At 50.7% G+C, this 18106-nt stretch overlaps 1 protein-coding gene across 1 annotated transcript in view; it reads right to left on the bottom strand.

Moving 5' to 3' along the window:
• Positions 1-17623, bottom strand: part of ATL1 (atlastin GTPase 1) — a gene marked incomplete at its 5' end in the record, with an annotated part of 20069 nt that extends 2446 nt beyond the window's left edge. The window contains 13 exon segments of the mRNA XM_009574385.1: positions 483-497; positions 2813-3244; positions 4282-4353; positions 5122-5178; positions 5852-5979; positions 8001-8080; positions 8082-8119; positions 9034-9126; positions 13217-13273; positions 15160-15210; positions 15920-16024; positions 16881-17015; positions 17376-17623. Of these exon segments, the coding sequence (XP_009572680.1) occupies positions 483-497; positions 2813-3244; positions 4282-4353; positions 5122-5178; positions 5852-5979; positions 8001-8080; positions 8082-8119; positions 9034-9126; positions 13217-13273; positions 15160-15210; positions 15920-16024; positions 16881-17015; positions 17376-17623 (1511 nt within the window).
• Positions 17624-18106: the final 483 nt, after the last annotated feature.

Consider the following 18106-nt stretch of genomic DNA (forward strand, 5'->3'; position numbering starts at 1 on the left):
GTGGGGGGCTCCTCAGCTGTTGGGGCAGGAGCCCTGCCTGCGCGACGCCGGCACAGTTGGTGCTACAAAACAAACTGGTGTTTCAGTTTGACCTTTCAGCACAACAGGAAAATCCCCAAACAGAACTGACGGGAGAAAGATGAAAATCCCCATCATCACAAACACACTCCCCACCCAAATCTCTCCCCCACTTGGCTTCCAGCACCGCCTGGAGCGCAGTGCCCATGTTTAATCCCCTTCCCCAGGCATCTGGATCACAGGGAACAACCAGAGCCCAGCTGCCGCCAAGTGTCCTGGTGCAGGGCCAGGATGCCACCGCTGCCCAGAGCCCTCGCAGCCCTCCCCTGTCCTCCGCAAGCCCAAAGGTAGCGATGCAGCTGAAACATGCATCTGAGCCCGAGACGCTTTTCCCCGGGAGCTCACGGCCCAGCTGGCCCATGGGAGCCGAGTGGTGTCGCATGCGGAGAACAAGAGCCACTTACCTCATTCGTGCTTCCCTGGGGAGAGGCATTGGGAAGGGGGAGACAGAAAAAGAAATAAAAAAAGCATCTCTGTGTATCACGTACGCCCATGGGAGCGCACGGTGCTCAGGCCTCTGGCCACAGGCACTTGCTGGTGCCACCATGGCCATGTATTCCCAGGGGGGCTCGCCCCGCACAGGCTGCCCCTCTTGCAGGACCCCTCACAGCTCCGTCCACCCCTCCTGCAGCCGGTCCTGCCGCCACGGGACACCGAGCGCTCGTGTAGGACAGAGCCACGAGGGCTTTGAACCCTCCCGGGGCGCTCGGGCACCGGCCCCGTGTATCACGGTGGGCAGAGTCATGCCACCCAAGCCCCAGTACTGCCCGTCTGCACAGCTCCTTTTCAGAAGAACTTTCCCTTCAGTTGGAAAGCTATGCCGTGCAGCCCACAGGAGCCAGCTGGGTGCCAGGGAGCAGCTGCAGGCACTTTAACCTCTTTATTTTTCCCCAGCTGGGCAGGTTGCACATGGGCAGTGTCTCTGGCTTCCTGCTGGCTGCAGCCTGTTCTTGCTTAACCCCCCCGCACTGGTTCCTGCACAGGGATGGGCAAATGCTGGGCTTAAACAAGCCAGCATCTCCCAAAGGCACCCGGAAAGGGTCCCCGAGCAAATGGACGGGGTTTACTGTGGATGCTCAGGCTGCTGAGGACAGGGCAGCCAGAATGAACCCACCTGGGACGCAGGCAATGGGCTGCTCTTGCTCTCAAGCCGCCTTATTTTAAAGGCAGCCTAGCTGAGCAACACCACTACTCAGCTCTGATGAAGGAACTGAATAATAAATGCTTCATTTTTTTTTTTTCCCCCAAAGCTGCATGTTTAGCTCCAGCTGCAGCTCTCTGCACAGCAATGGGAAGCAGGCAGATGTGGTCATTCTTGATCAAAAACTCGCTGGTGGATAAAAAGCAGAGAAGGAGCGGGTAAAGCTGTTGAGAACAGCTCTTTCCCCCTTGGAGCACTACAGAAATGACTGTGGCTGGTGGCTTCTGACGGCCGAGCAAACAATGAGTTCACACCCTGGCTCTGCCATGGGAAGAGCAGGAAGCCATCGGAGCCCTTTAAATGTTATTTTGGCACATGGGCCTGCAGCTGCATTCCGGTGGGTGCTCCCCTGGCCAGGGCGAAGCGGGGCAGTGGGAGCCTGCAGGGTCCGGGCTTTCCCCGGCAGCTCTGCAATGGGGAGAGGAAAGGGCTGCTGCAGAAGGGGAAACAGGAAGGACTGAGCATTAAAAATACTGCGGCTGTGGACTGTGAGATAACCCTGCCGGGGCCAGGAGCTGCAACAGCGCCGTTCAGAAAGCAGGCAGAGCAACGCAGAGGGGTGCAGGGGCGTAATTACTCACTCTGACCATTTTTAAGATTTTAGCGGTGTTTCTGTTTGACATCAAGGGCCAACCAAGACCTTCCCATGTTGTTTGGGAAAAAAAGAAGCGGGTGAGACCAACTGACCCAGCACAGCTGCAGCTGTAACGGGAAAGCAGGGCCCAGAGCCAAAACAGGCAGAGCCGAGACCTGGCCTCGGTCTCCAGCAGACCAGGGGAGATCCAAACCCCTGCCCTGAACCAGGAGAGAGCTACGGGTCTTTCTTTTTGACATACACAGATGTGCACACAAAAACCACATGCAGCTCTGAGAATGCCTCCCTGGTGGGACCCTAGGCAAAGCTGCCCCATTCCTGCAAGGTCTGAGGCTCCACAAATTAGCACTTGGTGATGGGGAAGTCAAGAAGAAAAAAAAAAGCAGAACAAAATAGCTTGCTGTGAGTTTTCTCATCCCCAGCCCGGATCTACATGGCTCATCTTTCACACTGGGCAGGATTCAGAGGCTCAGGCTCGAGCAGGGGAAGGGGTGGGTGGGTACACAGCTCCAGCCTTGCTGTTCACTCCTGCTCTCCCACCCATCTCGTACTGCCTACCTGCACTACAACCACAGAGCAGTCCTACCCAGGCCCATCTCCCAACATCTCCCCCTTACAATCATCTCCATAAACTGATCTGAAAACATTTCCTCTGTCCCTGCTTTCCCCATCTAGAAGGTCTAAGAAATGGCCTAAAACTCATTGTCCTGCTGTCTGAAGAAGACAGGGCACCAGTCTTCTCTCACTGATCACAGCACAACCAGCTCAAGCAGCTGGATCTGCCCAGGCAGGCCCAGCCGGAGCATCTAACAACCCTAAATGCAAATGCAAAAGCCATTTTAAAGGGGAGGAAAAGCCCCAGGACACTCAACGCTTAAGAACTTGGTGGGGTTTTGTTTGTTTGTTTGTTTTTTTAAATCAAAAGCTCTTTATCCTACCTGGTCCCATAACGCTGCGGCCACTTGGTCTATTACTGCGCCCAGTTCTCTGTACTCCCCAGAGTATCTGATATATGCCCAGGTACACAGTGTGATAAGTGTCAAGCCCATGATCATGTTGCACAGACTGGCTATGATGTCCAAGCCAATGAAGCCGGTCACTCCAGCTATCACGTAAGTGATGAAGATGACCACAAAGAGCGTGGCGGGGGTGCGGGCGGCATGGAAGATGTTCTTGCTGTCATTGTGCTTGATGTACTGGATGTAGAGCTCATCTATTTCGTTCTCCAGCTGCTGGAGGTAGCGACGGCTGAATTCCTCCCCACCCATCTTCTTCACCCCGCGAAACAGCTTCACAGCCTCCTCCTTCAGCTCCATGTGTTTGGTCTGGAGGTCACTAGGTGCAAGGAAGGGCTTGTCCCCACCACAGACCTGCATGGAAAACACAGTCCAATCACTCCAGAAACCTCAGCACCTACAGCTCCTGTGCTGTGCCATGCAAACCACTGGAATTAGGGCTCTACAGGCTCTTGTTTGGCACCGACCACTAGATCCTGCAGGAAGACTTCCATGGCTGTGCTGTCCACCTGGGATAGCTCTGCAAGGTGCAGGTTAAAACGGGGCAGCGGGTGTCTGCACTGGGAAGCTGCGTCCCACAGCTCCCCTACTCAATTCGCTCACGGCCCAAACCAGGATCTCGGGCAACACTGACAGCTGAGCTACGCTGACCGGCAGGACCCTGAACCCCAGCATTTTCTAGTGCTGGAAACTCCGTGGCATTTTCCTTCTGCTTCAGAGCACGGACACATTAGTTTTAAGGCCCAGGGCAGTCCACAGGCAGTTTGGCCACGCAGCGCCGTTCCTTCTTCCTGCCAACAGCCAGCAATCTCCAATATTGATGAACAGAGTGGGGGCCTGGAAGTGGCTGGAGACAGGCTGGAGTCTGAGCTTCACCTTAAAACATCACAACCATCCCCTCACCAGAGCTGGGAGATGGGCTGACAGGGCATAGGTGACAAGCCAGATATAATGACTTTATCCCCTAATTAGCACCAGCCATAGCACGGGCTGCATGGTCACGTAGCGCCGCCACCCCACTACATCATATTTTGGGGTTGCATCTACCCGTGCTGGGGCAGGCTGGGAAGAGGATGCAAATTCAGCAGAAGCCACGTGGTCTGCAAAGAGCTGCCATCGGATGAAACAGTGACCATTTGCCAATCACCCTCCCCTGTCCTGCCTTGATACCCTGACCGGGCATTGCTCTCCTCCAGCCTGCCAGAAAGCCCCTTTTCCACCATCAACATAGGAGACACCCTCTTTGGGACCCTGTGCAGCACTGTAACCAGTCCTGGGCAAGTCCATGCAGGACATTTTCTACCAGGAACCCAGGCAGGGAGGTTTCCTCATGAGGGCAGGAGAGCCAGGAGACATGAGCACTGTGAAACGACATGCTCAGCACCACCTACCTCTTCCATTCTCCTGCTGTAGGTGTCTTTGGCAGTGGCAACTGCTGCTAAATTGTTGGCTTCTGCTGTGGCCTGCAAGAAGGGCAAAAGGGGTACAAAGTTTAGCTACAGAAAGACAGGGTTAGGAAGTGTAATTGCAGAGAGTAGCAGCCACTGGCTGGCAAAAAGTCCATGCGTGTACGTGGCCAGGACACGTGCATGGTACCCTGGTGCACACATACAGAATTAAACAGCTCCCTTGTCTTAGCCAAGTGTACTCTTCCCAGCCTCTGACCAACACCGAGTAAGATTATCCCGTATTTACGTGTCCAGTCTCCTCAGTCTCCCCAGGCAAAAGCCTGCATGAAGAGAGGATTCCTACCCTCCAAGCCAGAGCAACGAAAACTTTGGCTTCAGCTGTGGGAAGCAGCAAGAAAACAGATAAAAGGCTCAGTCATATGCAAACAGCTACATCTGCAACCTCCCGCAAAGCCGCCTGGCTCAGACAGCAGAGCTGCACCCCAGCAGCCGCTGCCCGCGTGCGGGGCCACGTCATCTCCGTGTGCGGCCCCACCGCAGCCAAAGACGATGCTATTTACCTGCGGGGGAATAATTTCAGCTGTGTGCACACCACAGTGTGGCTGAGGTGCACAAGCCATGCCGCTGCAATCGCTAAGCCATATCGTCACTGCCAAATACTTCCAAAAGGGCTGTTTCTTGGGTTGTTACACTAAGGCATTCGAAATAAAATCACAAGCACCCAATGTGCTGCACTAGCTGGACACCTCTGACAACTAACTGGAAATCAATGGCAATTACTGTGCATGAACGCCCACCAGCTCACAGCTCACACTCACATACCTGCAGCATTGACTTTGGGTGTGGCAATTCTTCCCCTTGGTAGATCTTTATGTACGCCTGCAAAACAGTGCACAGAAAATGAAATCACATTGAATACAGCATTCACGAGCAACACGCAAACACCCCCACCCGGTTCCAGACACAGCTTTAACAGGATGATAAAAGCACAGAAGAGGAGGACGTTCCTCCACAAGATGGCTTCAGCAGGGGATGCTCTGTCAGAAAGTGCTATGTAGCATGGCTCGAGGTCGACTCCTTGGGTGGCCTGGGTCAGTCACTCAAGGCTCTCGTTCCACCACTTACACTAAGTATCTCTACCATTGGATTTGCACCTACCTCCGTCCTTCAGTGAAGGAGAAGGAGCCAGAGTCAGGTAGCCCTGGAGAGTAGGTAGTGAGAATTACTCACTGATGTCTTGCATTAAAATGTACCAGTAGTCATGACAACAAAAATAAGCTTTTTCCAAAGGCAATGGGAATACGGCCCTCAGCCTACCTCCCCCTGGTCCTCAATTCTCCAGGGGACGAAAACAGCCCTGCCCACTGCGTGGTCAAATATGCGACCGTGAGGTGTTTGCTTTCTGCAGCAATGAGAGTCAGGACTATTAGCCAGACCAAAAACATTTCCTCCAGTCATCAAGTGCTGGCCTGCCCGCTTCCCCTTTAATTACAGCAAAAGTGTAAGTGTGCCACAGATGAATGAGCCCACTTTCTCTTAAATAAGCCAATACCTTAAAATACTCCACAAGGCCTCGACAGGTGATATGGTTTCCATTGATCTCCTTAACATCCAGGCTCTCGGGACTAAGAAGCCAAGGAATCAAAATCTTCAAGTTCTTGATGAACTCATCGTCTATTTCTGGGAAAAAAACCCAATGTCATCAGAACCAGCCCAACGTCAGACTTGCGCTTCAGTGTGCACTCATATGAAACAAGAGCAGGAGAGTCACGCCAGAGACTCAGACACCCTATAATTTAGTGATGTGAGCACTCAGAAATGATTGTGGCCCCAGTTAAGTTGTTACTTAACCCACAGACAGAATATACAGCTGTGCATATATACACAAATCAACTTCATGGTCTCAAAAATACTCGCGCAAACACGAACGTGACTGCATAGGAAAAAAACCTGCTTTTGGCGATGATGCTGGTAATGTGCACGCAACGCTGGTAGCCAGAGAGCAGCATCTTCTTGCCTAGACACATACACTCCCTGCAAATCATGACCTTTAGTGTACAGGGCATGGACACACGCTGTGCCTTCCCTTTGCCCCTCTATGGCACCCGTAGTGGAAATCTTCTGCCAGAGCTTAGGCTCTCCGGCTCTCATCCCTGCCACCTCCTGTGCCAGCAGGTAAGATATTTCTGTGCCGAATTCTTGGTCCTCTATGAACCCACATGTGAAATTCTCACTGCAAAGCTTTTGCAAACCATTAGGCACTTGTACAGGTACACTAAGGACTCCTGCGAGTGACTGTGCGTTTACATTGCACCATCAGACACCCCCTGGTGCAGGTACCACAATCTCTGCTCCCACCAGCCCGTCCCCTTTGCCAAAGCACAGGGCTGGCACAGGGCGCTGTTTGAGGGGTCCAAGGGCTGCTTGTGTCGCTTCAACAGAGGCAGACTCATCTCCTAACAGTCATTTTTATCGCTTCGTAGCGTCTGACATCCATTTATTGCCATTTAAATTGAACTGTACAAGGCTGGAGACAGAAAAAACAATGCAACATCCAGGCATTTGGAAAGTAAGGAGAGAGGGGAAGTTTCCCCACATTTCTTCCATCAGAGCACAAAAAGCTGAGTACAGCTCTGAGGGAACATGAAAAATGGCATCAAGAAGCCGCTGCCAACTCCTGTGCCAGTTCAGCACACACCACTTGTTCAGCACTACTCAGCACCTGACATTAAGGGGGGGAACTAACAGAGATCAGCTCAGTTTCCACCAGCACGCCTCCCCACCGCTGCCTCGCTTGCTGGTTAGCTCGGAGTTTGCCAGAAGTCATCGTCTGATCACTAGCCAGACAAAACCAGAGAAAAAGTAACATCTTTCTGTCTGCTAATTTATTTTGAGTGACTAATGGGACACTTTCTCTATTGCTAAGATTGCAAGCAGCCTGTAACCAGCGATGCTGGTAAGCAGTTGGTTCACAACAAACAACTAAAAAAATTCACAGCATGTGGTTCCTTTGAAGGTGGAGATGGCTTTTTTTCCTTCCCCTTTTTCTTTACCTGTTGAACTAAGTCTGACCTGTAGGAAAACCACTGATAAGATAAGTCAGGAAGATTAAATATTCCTTGGAAAGCTTTTCAAAGTGAAATAACGTTCCCTTGAGAGCACGTGTAACCGGCCTTCCACCCTCCGCAAGCACCAGCCTGCCTTCCAGCAACCAGTCTGCACCACTCTGCATCTGTGCCGAATTGCAAGTCAGGCATAATTGGTTAATTACAGGCTTAACTCCGTGTCCATAAATTTCCTATCTCAGCCCTGCCCTCCCCGGTTGCCTATCAGCCATCTGTCCTGACAGTGCATATTGCCAGCGGCTCTGAGACATTTTCAGCCTCCACATCTGTCTTGGCCTCCCATACCTTTTCGGCCTCCCATACCTTTTCGGCCTCCACATCTGTCTTGGCCTCCCACACCTTTTGGGCCTCCCACACCTTTTGGGTGTCCACCTCTGTCTTAGGTTAAAAACATCTGTCAACGAACAGGCAGCTGCTAGACTTGGAAGAATGAGCCAAGCGCGTGTACGTCGTTGGGAGGAGGATCCAACTCCTCTCCCAGAAGTTTTTTCATGGAAAATACTTTCAGGAACCAGTGGGACAGTCTACCAGGGCATCTAAGGTATCCACTGAAAAACCAGACCTTTGCCTTCATACCTTTCAGTTTTCCATCGAAATTAGGGTTGGTGGCGACTTTCAGCCCCGGGTGAGGTAAGAGGAAGCAGGAGATTTTGGATTCTGACATTCTGCAGCTCTTCATGCTGATTTCCTGAGACCTGCAAGAGACCAGTTTGGAGTTGGGGGGTTTCCTTCTGATGGGGACACCAGTAACGCTGGGTCAGCAGTGCTGGCAGGAGCACGGGGTACTCCGCACCATGGCTGCTTACAGCGGGAAAAGCAAGCCAGAAGGACACTTCCGTAGGGGTATGCCGCACGAGGACAAAGAGAAGGCTCCTCCAGCTACCAAGGAACAAGCGTATCTCTGACCACATGCCCTGGGGCATGTTATTATCGTTTGGAAAATGTGCATGTCTGTGTATGACTGGAATACAAAAACATTTGGGATTTCCCACCAGGGCCTTTCTTGTCCCCCCTTTAATTAGGTCTCACCACTACCAAATCACCCACGCATTTCCCGATTAATCCCAGCGGAGCCCTTGCCCATCAGTTTTACTGTACAACTACCTATTATTAAAACTGGTCTCTAGGGAATCTGCTGACTCTCCCATCTCTAATGCCTCTCCCAGCTGCTCCCAGCAAGAGAGCCCCAGGGAGCCTGGGCTTGGGCAGATGCCTAGGACAGGCGGCCTCAGCCCTCCACCAAACATGGCAAAGAAATTCAGCCTCTTAAAATGCCTCCTCTGTGATTTTAAGGCACTGGGTAAGTGTGACCGTCACCAGCATCTCTGTACACTGCGGTTCACCGTGGCCACTCAGCTGAACCCTCACTGGTGCCGGCGCTCTGCATCCCATTCCCTGCTCCCTGCCCAGGATTACACTCGCCAGCGCCGGCTGTCCCCCAGATCAAGGTCTCACCCTCGTACCCTGTGCGCTCTCCATCCACACAGGTGATGGCAGTGTATCATCCCTGGGTCACAAGCCAGATTTGCCTCTTCACTCTCCATCACCCATGAACATACCCCCCGGCTAGCACTGCTCATTAAACGAACTCAGGTCAAAAAGAACGCACCTTCAGCCGCTTCTCCAAAAATCTTGCGCCACCATCGGATCCGTAGGAAAATTCATATGGGAAGCTCCAGTCACGAACAAGGAATATAAGGGACTAGAAAGCAGAGAGAGAAACACAATGGGGTCAGTGCCATACAGTACCCCCTGAGTCAAAGTTACCAGCTGCTCCAGCTCGGAAAAACTCATCTTTCACAGGCATCGCTCTGTTGTTTGCTGCTAATCGCAGGACCAGGAGTGGCTACGTGAGACGTGTAACTCTGCGGTACATTATCAAAAAGGGGTTCACAAGGGAGTTCAGGGCCTCCTTCCCCACTGCCACCGCTTGCAGCAGCCAGTCACGCTCAGCCATCGGAGCCCGCAGCGGTGGCAGGACCCCCCGGCACCCTCGCCCCCACCTTCATGCCACAACAAGACCTGGCCCTGAGTCTCTGCCCGGCTCCAGCAGCAACTCACACCTTTACTGGTGGAAATACCCCTCTGTGCAGGGCCATCCCAGCGTGGTGCTGAGACCATGCAGACTCACTGCACATGTGGCTATGTCCTACAAGGGGGAAGGAGGGTAGCAAACCCCGGACCGCTGTACGGGTTTGCTGGGTGGCAGTTTGATTCCCTAGCTTGCAGAATAGCATCAATCATTTAAACTGCAGAACAAGAAAGAGATTTTTCCTAACCAGGACAAAAGGCAACAAGCTCCCCAATTCCAGCCACATTTAGTTCCATCCTATGGGAATTTTACAGGCTCATTTTTTCAGCCTTTTTCACTGGGCAGCCTTCCAGACAGACTTTTAATGAGAAGCAGATGCAGGATAACAAGGGTGAGTAAGAAATCACTGGCTTTTGTAATCTTTATTAAGGCATTCAAAGTTCCTATGCAATAAATAAATAAATACCAGTACGGTGAACTTTCAATCTTTTAAAAAAAAAAAAAAAAAATGTTTTCAGAAAAAATCCTGCCTTCAGTGTCTCATCTGTGCAAGGGACCTACGTCCTGTGTAACGAATCCGTGGTTTGGAGGAGGAAGCCCTGAACATCGAAGCCCAGGAGGGCCTGGCAGGGGTGCCAGGGTTTCTCTCATGCAGATGAATAAGCAGGTCAGCAAGTGGAATCCACTTCACTGGAATTTCCCTAAAAATTGTCTATGTTTAGAACGAAGATTTAGGGGAGGGAGGGAAAATATTTCCCCTCCTTACTTCTCTTCCATAAAACATCAGGAAAGGAAAAAAAAAACATAGAAGAGTGAGTTGGCCATTCCTAACTGCATGACAAGCCACAGCAACTGCACCCAGTTAGATGTTTCAGGACACGCTGTTCTTTCTAAGACTGCGAGATGCTTAGGAGACATGTCCATGTTTAGGACTTTTCCACAAACACATTATGCATGTCTTGCACTGCTTGACTCGGGAATTACTTTCTTTCTTCTTAAGCAAAATTGTTCCAGACGTGCTGTCTTCACCATGCCTCATACCCACCCTCAGCCCCTCCAGCCTCGCAAACCGCCAGGCACCATGCGCAGCCTTTGCAAAGGCATCACGACCAGGGCTGGCATCTGGCGAGGGCGCATGGGGCAGCGCAGGCGGTTACACTTCACTGAGGACACACCGTGGAGAGGAGGGAGCCAAAGGGGAATGTTAATTTTCCACTGCCAAGTAATACTTCCCTTCCAGCAGGATCAATGCAACTGCCCCGCTATCGACACTTTCAGTGCTCTCCCTGCTTGGCAGCGTTTCCCTATAGGAGCTGTCTTCCAAAGCCTCCTTTACAGATTCATGTATTTTAAGGACAAAAGAGATTCAGCTTGTTTGACTTACAGGAACCTCACCGAAGAAAAGCTCTCTGCAAAGAGAGCTGTCTCGGTTTAAAGCCTGCAGCTACCAGAGAAGCCCCTGCATCTCTCGTTAAGCCACCCTAACCATTAAATTGCCCCCTCATTAACAGTGTGCTCCTCGTTGCTAGTCTGACTTTGTCCACCCTCAGCTGCAGGCACTGAGCTGCACGCTCCCCTGGAAAAGCAGTTTATTTACCATCACCCTTCTCCTGCTTCCTAATCAAAACGCTTGGCTGTCTTTAAAAACACGCTTTGCAGGAACAAGCCTACTTTGCGATGTGGACAGATCTCCATTGCTCACCTGGCCACATCACCATCGATCCTTCTACCAAATTTTATCACATCCGCAAGGGTTACCACCAATCGTTTGATATTTTTCCCCAGATCATTAATGAAGATGACAGTGAATCAGAGATACCCTGGGGGGAGTCCCAAGGAAACACTTCTGAAGGATGATGATTCCCTATTAAAATTAGTTTAGCGTCCTCTGTCGTCTATCAGTTAATGAGTTTTTAATCCATTTACAATGGATTAAAATAGACAATGCTGACTTAGTATGTTGTTCATTTGCTTTTAACCAGCATCACAGGGAGATAAAGCTTACAGAAGGCAACATATCATGGTGATAGTTACCTTTATCAACTGAACTCATGGTCTTTTAAAAATTTATAATGGGATGGTTTGACAAGGCTTGCTATGCACAAAACTGTGTGACTTAACAGCAGTTATGGTCTTTGGTAAAATCAGAGCCTATTATCCAGTCCTAATGACTTAAGCATATTTAAAAGTTTCCCCTTACAGCCTCCTTTCTACTGATGGAGTAGGAAGTATTTCACTTTCACTGAAATATTTGGCTACATTATCCTGAGAGTTTTTAAATAAGGAACAGGAATATTTATTTAATGTCTGGCTTTTTTCTGTACCATGTTACAATTTTCTCCTAGCTCTTGCTACTACAAGTCATATACTTTTACCGGTAGCTTTCACATTGTTTATCAGTCATCTGCCCATGCCAGCATCCAACATACCCTCAAAGCTCCCCAAAATCTCAATTTGTTCATTTGTTGTATTTTTTAACCTTTTAATTTTATTTCCACTTCCTGACCACAGACACCCTATAAACCCCTTAGGCCTTCCAGGATGGTGGTGAGGACGGAAAGCTTCTTTTTATGTTGGAAGGCAAAAGTAAAATAACTGTAACCCATTCCCAATTACTATTTGCATTTTTACAGCATGTTTTGCTCTCTGCTGTTTTCCACTTTCGGAGGCTCACAAACCCCCATCCAGCTACCACCTAACCTACTGTGGATGCCAGCTGGAAGTTGGAGCAAGCCATTGGGACTGCCAAAGAGCATCTGATTAAAGGAACAACTTGTACAGGATAAGGCCAGAGCCCCACAGATGTTTTCCTTCTATTTACCACCCTGATCATGCATCAAGCTCCACTGTGGCGTCAGGACATGTGGGGACCTCACAGCATCGCTCCCTCCATCCCCTTAGGCCCTGTTCCCTGCCTCGCACCTGGTCCCGCAAACCCACAAAAGCTTCGAAATCTGTTCAACCACCTTCCAAGCCTCCCAGGTGCACAGGATTCTGCGCAGCCATAATCAAAGCCATATGAAATCATTACTTGATCTGTTAAAGGACTGGAGCTTTAGTGAGCTGCCACAGCCGTGTCATGGGTTCCTTCTGCCCCCCTATCTTCTGCTTTGTCTCTTTTTGTTCACATTCACTTTCCTACTGGAAGGGGTTGTCACAGCGCACCATCCTCCCAGCTGGTCACAGCTCTAGTGTCCAGAGCAAGCTCTTCTCTGCCTGATGCTCTCCCTTTTTTGAACGCCAGCTTTTCACAGGTTGGGAAGCAGCAGGGTGAACAGATGTCCCTTATTTGAAGTTAAAACCCCACTTAAACCGAGCCTTCCCACAGCTCTGCTGTCACTTGCGAGAGCTCTGAGCTAATCCTTGTCCTTTCATTTTGCCAGGAGCAGGGATTCCCGGGGCAGGCAGGTTCAAACCTCTCAGAGTGAAGGCCAGGCAGAGTCCCTGGGTAGACAGCGTGACAAACCTGCTGCAAAACCTGACTGCTTTCCAAGCAGGACATCTGGCAGGACAGGGCAGAGCTCTCGAGATGGCAAGAGTTCAGAAAGGAAAGAAAGAGGGATATTGGATGTATTTGGAAGCCTCTTTGGGGGCAAGGAAGCACAAAGCTTTCCTTTGCGCAGCTGAGCCAGTCCCCAGGCATCCCCATCTCCTCCCCGTCCTGCAAACTGCAGTGACACCTCGTGGTGAAGCCAACCGGCTCGGGGCCAAGCCACCTCCGGCAGAGGGGATGTGTGCTGGCCAGGACCCTGGGACTCACCTGGAAAGGTTTCAAGAATGTCTCCTCCATGGCCAGCCGGCCATACTCGGTGAAAAGCTGGAAGGAGAAGCAAAGAACAACAGGACTGTTAGCTTGTCAGTCTGCACGGCCGGGCCACAGGCACAGCAGCGAGGGACGGTTGTTGACTCAGGGCTAACAGCACCATTTGCAGAGCTGGAACAGAAACTGGCTGGCTGTGCGCTTTCAGTTCACATCTGAGAGGCACACGGAGCTGTTAACAGACAATCACCGTGCTGAGCCCTCACGTGAAAGCTCTCAGCCTGGAATTTTTGACTGCCAAATGTGTGAAAAATGGCTCAAATCAGCTGCTTGCTGTTGCTTTCGTACCAACCAGAAACTTCACGTGCTACAGGGGACTGCTGGAGCCCCGCTCTCTCTAAACACTCCAAGAAGCAGCGGAAATGAATTCAGAAATAAGTACTTTCCCTGCAAACACCCACTGTGCAAAGACCGTAAGATCAGCCTACCAGCGAGATTTGAAGGCTCTCCAGTCTCTCTGGACTGTAATTTCTAACTGAAGGCACAATAATGTATTTCACAGATGCCTAAAAATGGGTCAACATGGTAAACAATAATGGCTTAAAATCCGAGCCGAAAGATCAGAGTTGCATTGGATAAATTCAATGTTAAAAAGGCATTATTGTTAAAAATATTTACTGACTGAAATGCTACAAAATTTTTCAAATGCTGATTTTTCCAGCCCGACTTTTGCTTTTCTTTCCTTTTTCTTAAGCTCCTCGAAAAACCCACCTAACCAATCAATCAACCAGCTAAACAGAAGAGAAAGCTAGAGGTAATATCAGGAAATGGGCAGGACATGTGTGCCACAAAAATCCAATTAGCTGCTTGTCTCCAACAGACACGGCTGTAATTACCCTTAGGGGTCACTTGTATTGAGCCAGTACCAGATGTCAATATCCAGGCTTATAAAGGGCTACCCAATTTCTTCAGGCTTCTCCTAACAACCCAGAGATCCCGTCCTACAGCATGAACAGTGGAACCTCTACCTTCAGCTTCCCCATCACTTAAGTCAAATGAGCACTTTTACTGCCCCTACTCATGGAGCAGCGGACGGACGCTCACAGCAGGAGTACAGCCAATACATAGTTAACTACCCTGGATCCCTCCCTTTACCAGCCACTTTAGCCCCTCGCTGCAAGTCATTGCGTGTTTCCAGCCTCATGGGTCGGTCCTGGCCTCTCATGGGTCTCTGCTCCCCGAGAAACCCCAGTATAATCCCACCAAAGGACACACAGGCCAGCATGAGCTGTATGCAAACTGTTCCTGGCAGACCTGTGATGGGTGCTCCTCGCCGAGATGGTCTGTAATGGGTACTCTACCCTACACAGTCTGTTTGATGCTCCTCTAACTTCACCATTAGAAAGCCAACTTAACCCTCTCTGGCTGCAGCACCACCCATGACAACTGGTCCCATGCACTGGGATAAGATACTGCCCTCCACTTTGCAGCAGCCTCCTATACAGCTGAAGACCGTCACCACCTCCCCTCTCAGCCACTTTTGTCTCGACTTAACAGCCTTGGTTCCTTCAGCCTCTCCATGCCCTCCAGCCACCCGCTGCAGCACGAAGCACAGCCGTGGGCCATTTCCAGCTCCACAGGCAATCAGCCTCGAGGAAGGCACGCGTCCCAGAGACAGGAACAGTCCTGGCGAGTGTCCCACTGACTGCCCTGCCAAAGGACTCAGGCCCCCAAAAAGCCACACTACAAGAGCATAGGCAAGTCAGGTTTCAAATCAAATGACTGTTCCTCCATGCCCATGAACCAATATGAGAGTTGGGAAACTGAAAAACCCTTTTGTGGCTCCGAATGCGGAAGTGCCTTTCCAGAGTAACACAGCTTGCAAGTGCGGAGCATAATCCAGGCACCCCAGTGCTGCGGAACAGCAGGGACAAGGGTCTTACCTGCAAGTGCTGCAGATCATCCTCCTGCACGTTCTGGGACAAGTTATAAACCTGCATTTAAAAACAAAAAATTCACAGCGCTCAGAATGGCCTGTCCTTTGGGCCAACGTGTGGGTCAGTGTGGTTAAAGCCTACGACATTGCCATGGGGACACAGCCAAAGACCCAGCTGGCCTGTGGTGCCGGTACAAGCACAGCTGTACTGCTGGACAGACTCACACTGTCAGACAGACAGGCACTGCTGCTCCCTGTGCAGCAAAACACTCCAGCATGGGAGGACCAGGAGCTGTCATGCCCCAGCCTGGAAGCTTGTCAGGTCCAAATAATGTTCCTCCTTCTCCATTTTTACGATGTGCTGAGCTCTGTACCAAGACACAGCTTCCATCCCATTTACGCTGTCCTCCAAGAGCAAAGGCCGGATGGTAAGAAGGGAAGCCCTAACAGGCTATGCGATCACTGGTGTGCGACACCTCCAGCCCAGAGGTTTCTCCAGCACCACTGAGACAAAAGCACACACAGTTCCCCAGACCAAGGTCCTTTCCTCTTTGGTAGCTGGAAGCAAAGGGATGCATCTGCTGCTGGCCCTGCTCTTGGAGTGAGATGAGGAGATGAGACTGTTCCCTGTGATGATGGAGTCATGTGTGAATCCTTTGTCTCTCCCACCAAAGGCCCTGGCTAGCTGCTGTCAGGCTGGTGCCAAGCTACTGGGTTTTTGCCACCGCCTTTTAGGAAGTGATTCCTGGAGACATCCCCCTTCTTACCTGTATCGAGCTGATCATCGTGCTAAGGGCAAACACGGTGGCCGAATCCCGCAGGGTGGACTGGCTGTCAAAGGTCCCCTGCGTGTCCATCAGCAACACCGCAACCTGAGAGGCAGAAAGCTCCACGTCATCTTGGATGCACCCATTCAGCATCTGCATCCAAGCAAAATCACTCTCAAATGCCAAAGGGGTGGGGGGGTGAACATCAGCTGCATTATTGGGCTGGGAATCTCTCCGCTTCTGCCTCAGACTTATAATTGGTGGAGGACAAAGGAAAAGAGCAGCCCCAGTCACTCTTGACAGCACGATGACTGCAGCAGGCAGCGAAATGAATGCTATGCAACGCAGAGGAGGGAACTGCTTTGCTCCTCAAATACTTGCTGTCAGTGTGGATGGGTCTTTTCCTGAGTCTGCAGTAGCTTCATGTCACAGAAGCCAAACACGGCAGCATATCGCACCTCCTTAACCCAAAACACATTCAGCCAGTATTAGAAATCACACCGTGAATAATTCAGTGTCACTTTGATGTTGGGCTCTTCGTTAAAGTGTAAATGAATACAAATATTCCTGGCTATGAGTTGAATTTGCAGGATGCCCCAAAATCCAGTTTGCATTGTATTTGACCACCCTGAATGAAGACACTCCATTCCATAGCTCTAGGAAAGGGGAGTAGTTTGCAAGGACCTCAGATTCAAGATCCCTGGGAATAGCAGAGAAATAAACTCTGGGATGCCCAGAGTTAGAGGGACACCTAGAGAACATATCAGGGACACCTAGACATCATATCAACTCATTGCATTAAACCCATTCATGCTAAATTAGGGATATGGTATTGAAGACCTTCTCTAAACTTGCACAGGCATTTGAGCAACCTAAGACAAGGCAGGGGAATCTTACGAAAACTGGAAGAGAAAAATGAGTTGACCAGCAACAGACAGCTACGCAACAGAGAAGCACACACCTTTTTACCATCGGGCTTATCCACCAGGAAAACCTCGCTCCATATCTGAATGCCAGTCGTCTCCCGCTCAGACCCTCCCCTCCAGGAGAAACCAGTCAGAGGCTCGTTGTAATCTCCAACCCAGTCCACTGCTTCCTGTGGTAGGAACAGAAGAAGTTGCTGGAGTTCTCATCTCACTTTGGGTTTACACTTTTCCTCTGTGCTGCCTCCACCCCAGTACTGGAGGGGGGCAGCCCCTATAAGAGAGGTTTCCTGCAGGGCATCAAATGTGAACATCTCTGCTACGAAGTCAAGAGTCCACTAGAGACCCACTGGTGCACAAGGCTGTGGAAGGATCTGCTCTATTTTATTTTGTGAAGCCCATGCTAACGGGAGGCTTGAGCATTCCTAGAGCACCAAGCCAGTGTCCCGTCCAGCTCATCCCTGGGCGATACATGAGAGCAATAAGCAGCAGCAGCATACCCCTGGGAAGATCCACCTGAGCTGGAGCCATACCTTATTGTACATGTACCGCAGCATGAAGTCCATCAGGAACGATTTTCCTTTTCTAAAAGCTCCAGCAACGGACACGGCCACGACCTCTTTATCTCTGACAGCCTCTGAGAGGAGGATGCGGTTCAGTGCAGCTTCATCCAGTTCAAAGGAATGATCATCTTTGACAATGAGGACTTGCACTGGTCCTGCCTTCCTCACAGACTCCTCCTCCTCTGAGCTCCACTCGTAAGCCTTCTCTGCAAAACTACCTGCATAAACAAGTAAAACAAAAGCTGTTAGGTTCCTTCTTCTGCAAAGTGCAGAATCACAGACAGCAGTGCTGGACAGGGTGGTAACAGGCCAGCTAGCCCAAATATCCACCCCAAAATAGCATCGTTCAGAGCAGATGTCTGTTGAGCCTGTCCTCCGCCATCTCAATGGAGACTCCCTGCCACTTTTGGGCCATCTGTCTGCATGCTCCCTGCAGGCAGAGAGTTCCCTGCCGCAATCTCCGTTGACAAAACACACCCATTACTTTTTGTCCTGCAAGAGTTGACATGGAGAACAGATCACTCTCTCCTTGCCTGCAACAACTTCTTACATACACAAAGACTGCCATAACACCTCCTTTAGCTTTTCCTCTGCTAGAAAACAGAAGTCCAAGCCCCCCGATCATCCCTTGCTACCACATCATCTAGGCATCTGACTGCTCTTCTCTGGACACTCCCCACCAGGTCCTTCCTGAAGGCTGT

The sequence above is a fragment of the Fulmarus glacialis genome, unplaced genomic scaffold (genome assembly GCF_000690835.1).
Source record: "Fulmarus glacialis isolate BGI_N327 unplaced genomic scaffold, ASM69083v1 scaffold24333, whole genome shotgun sequence".
Taxonomy (NCBI): domain Eukaryota; kingdom Metazoa; phylum Chordata; class Aves; order Procellariiformes; family Procellariidae; genus Fulmarus; species Fulmarus glacialis.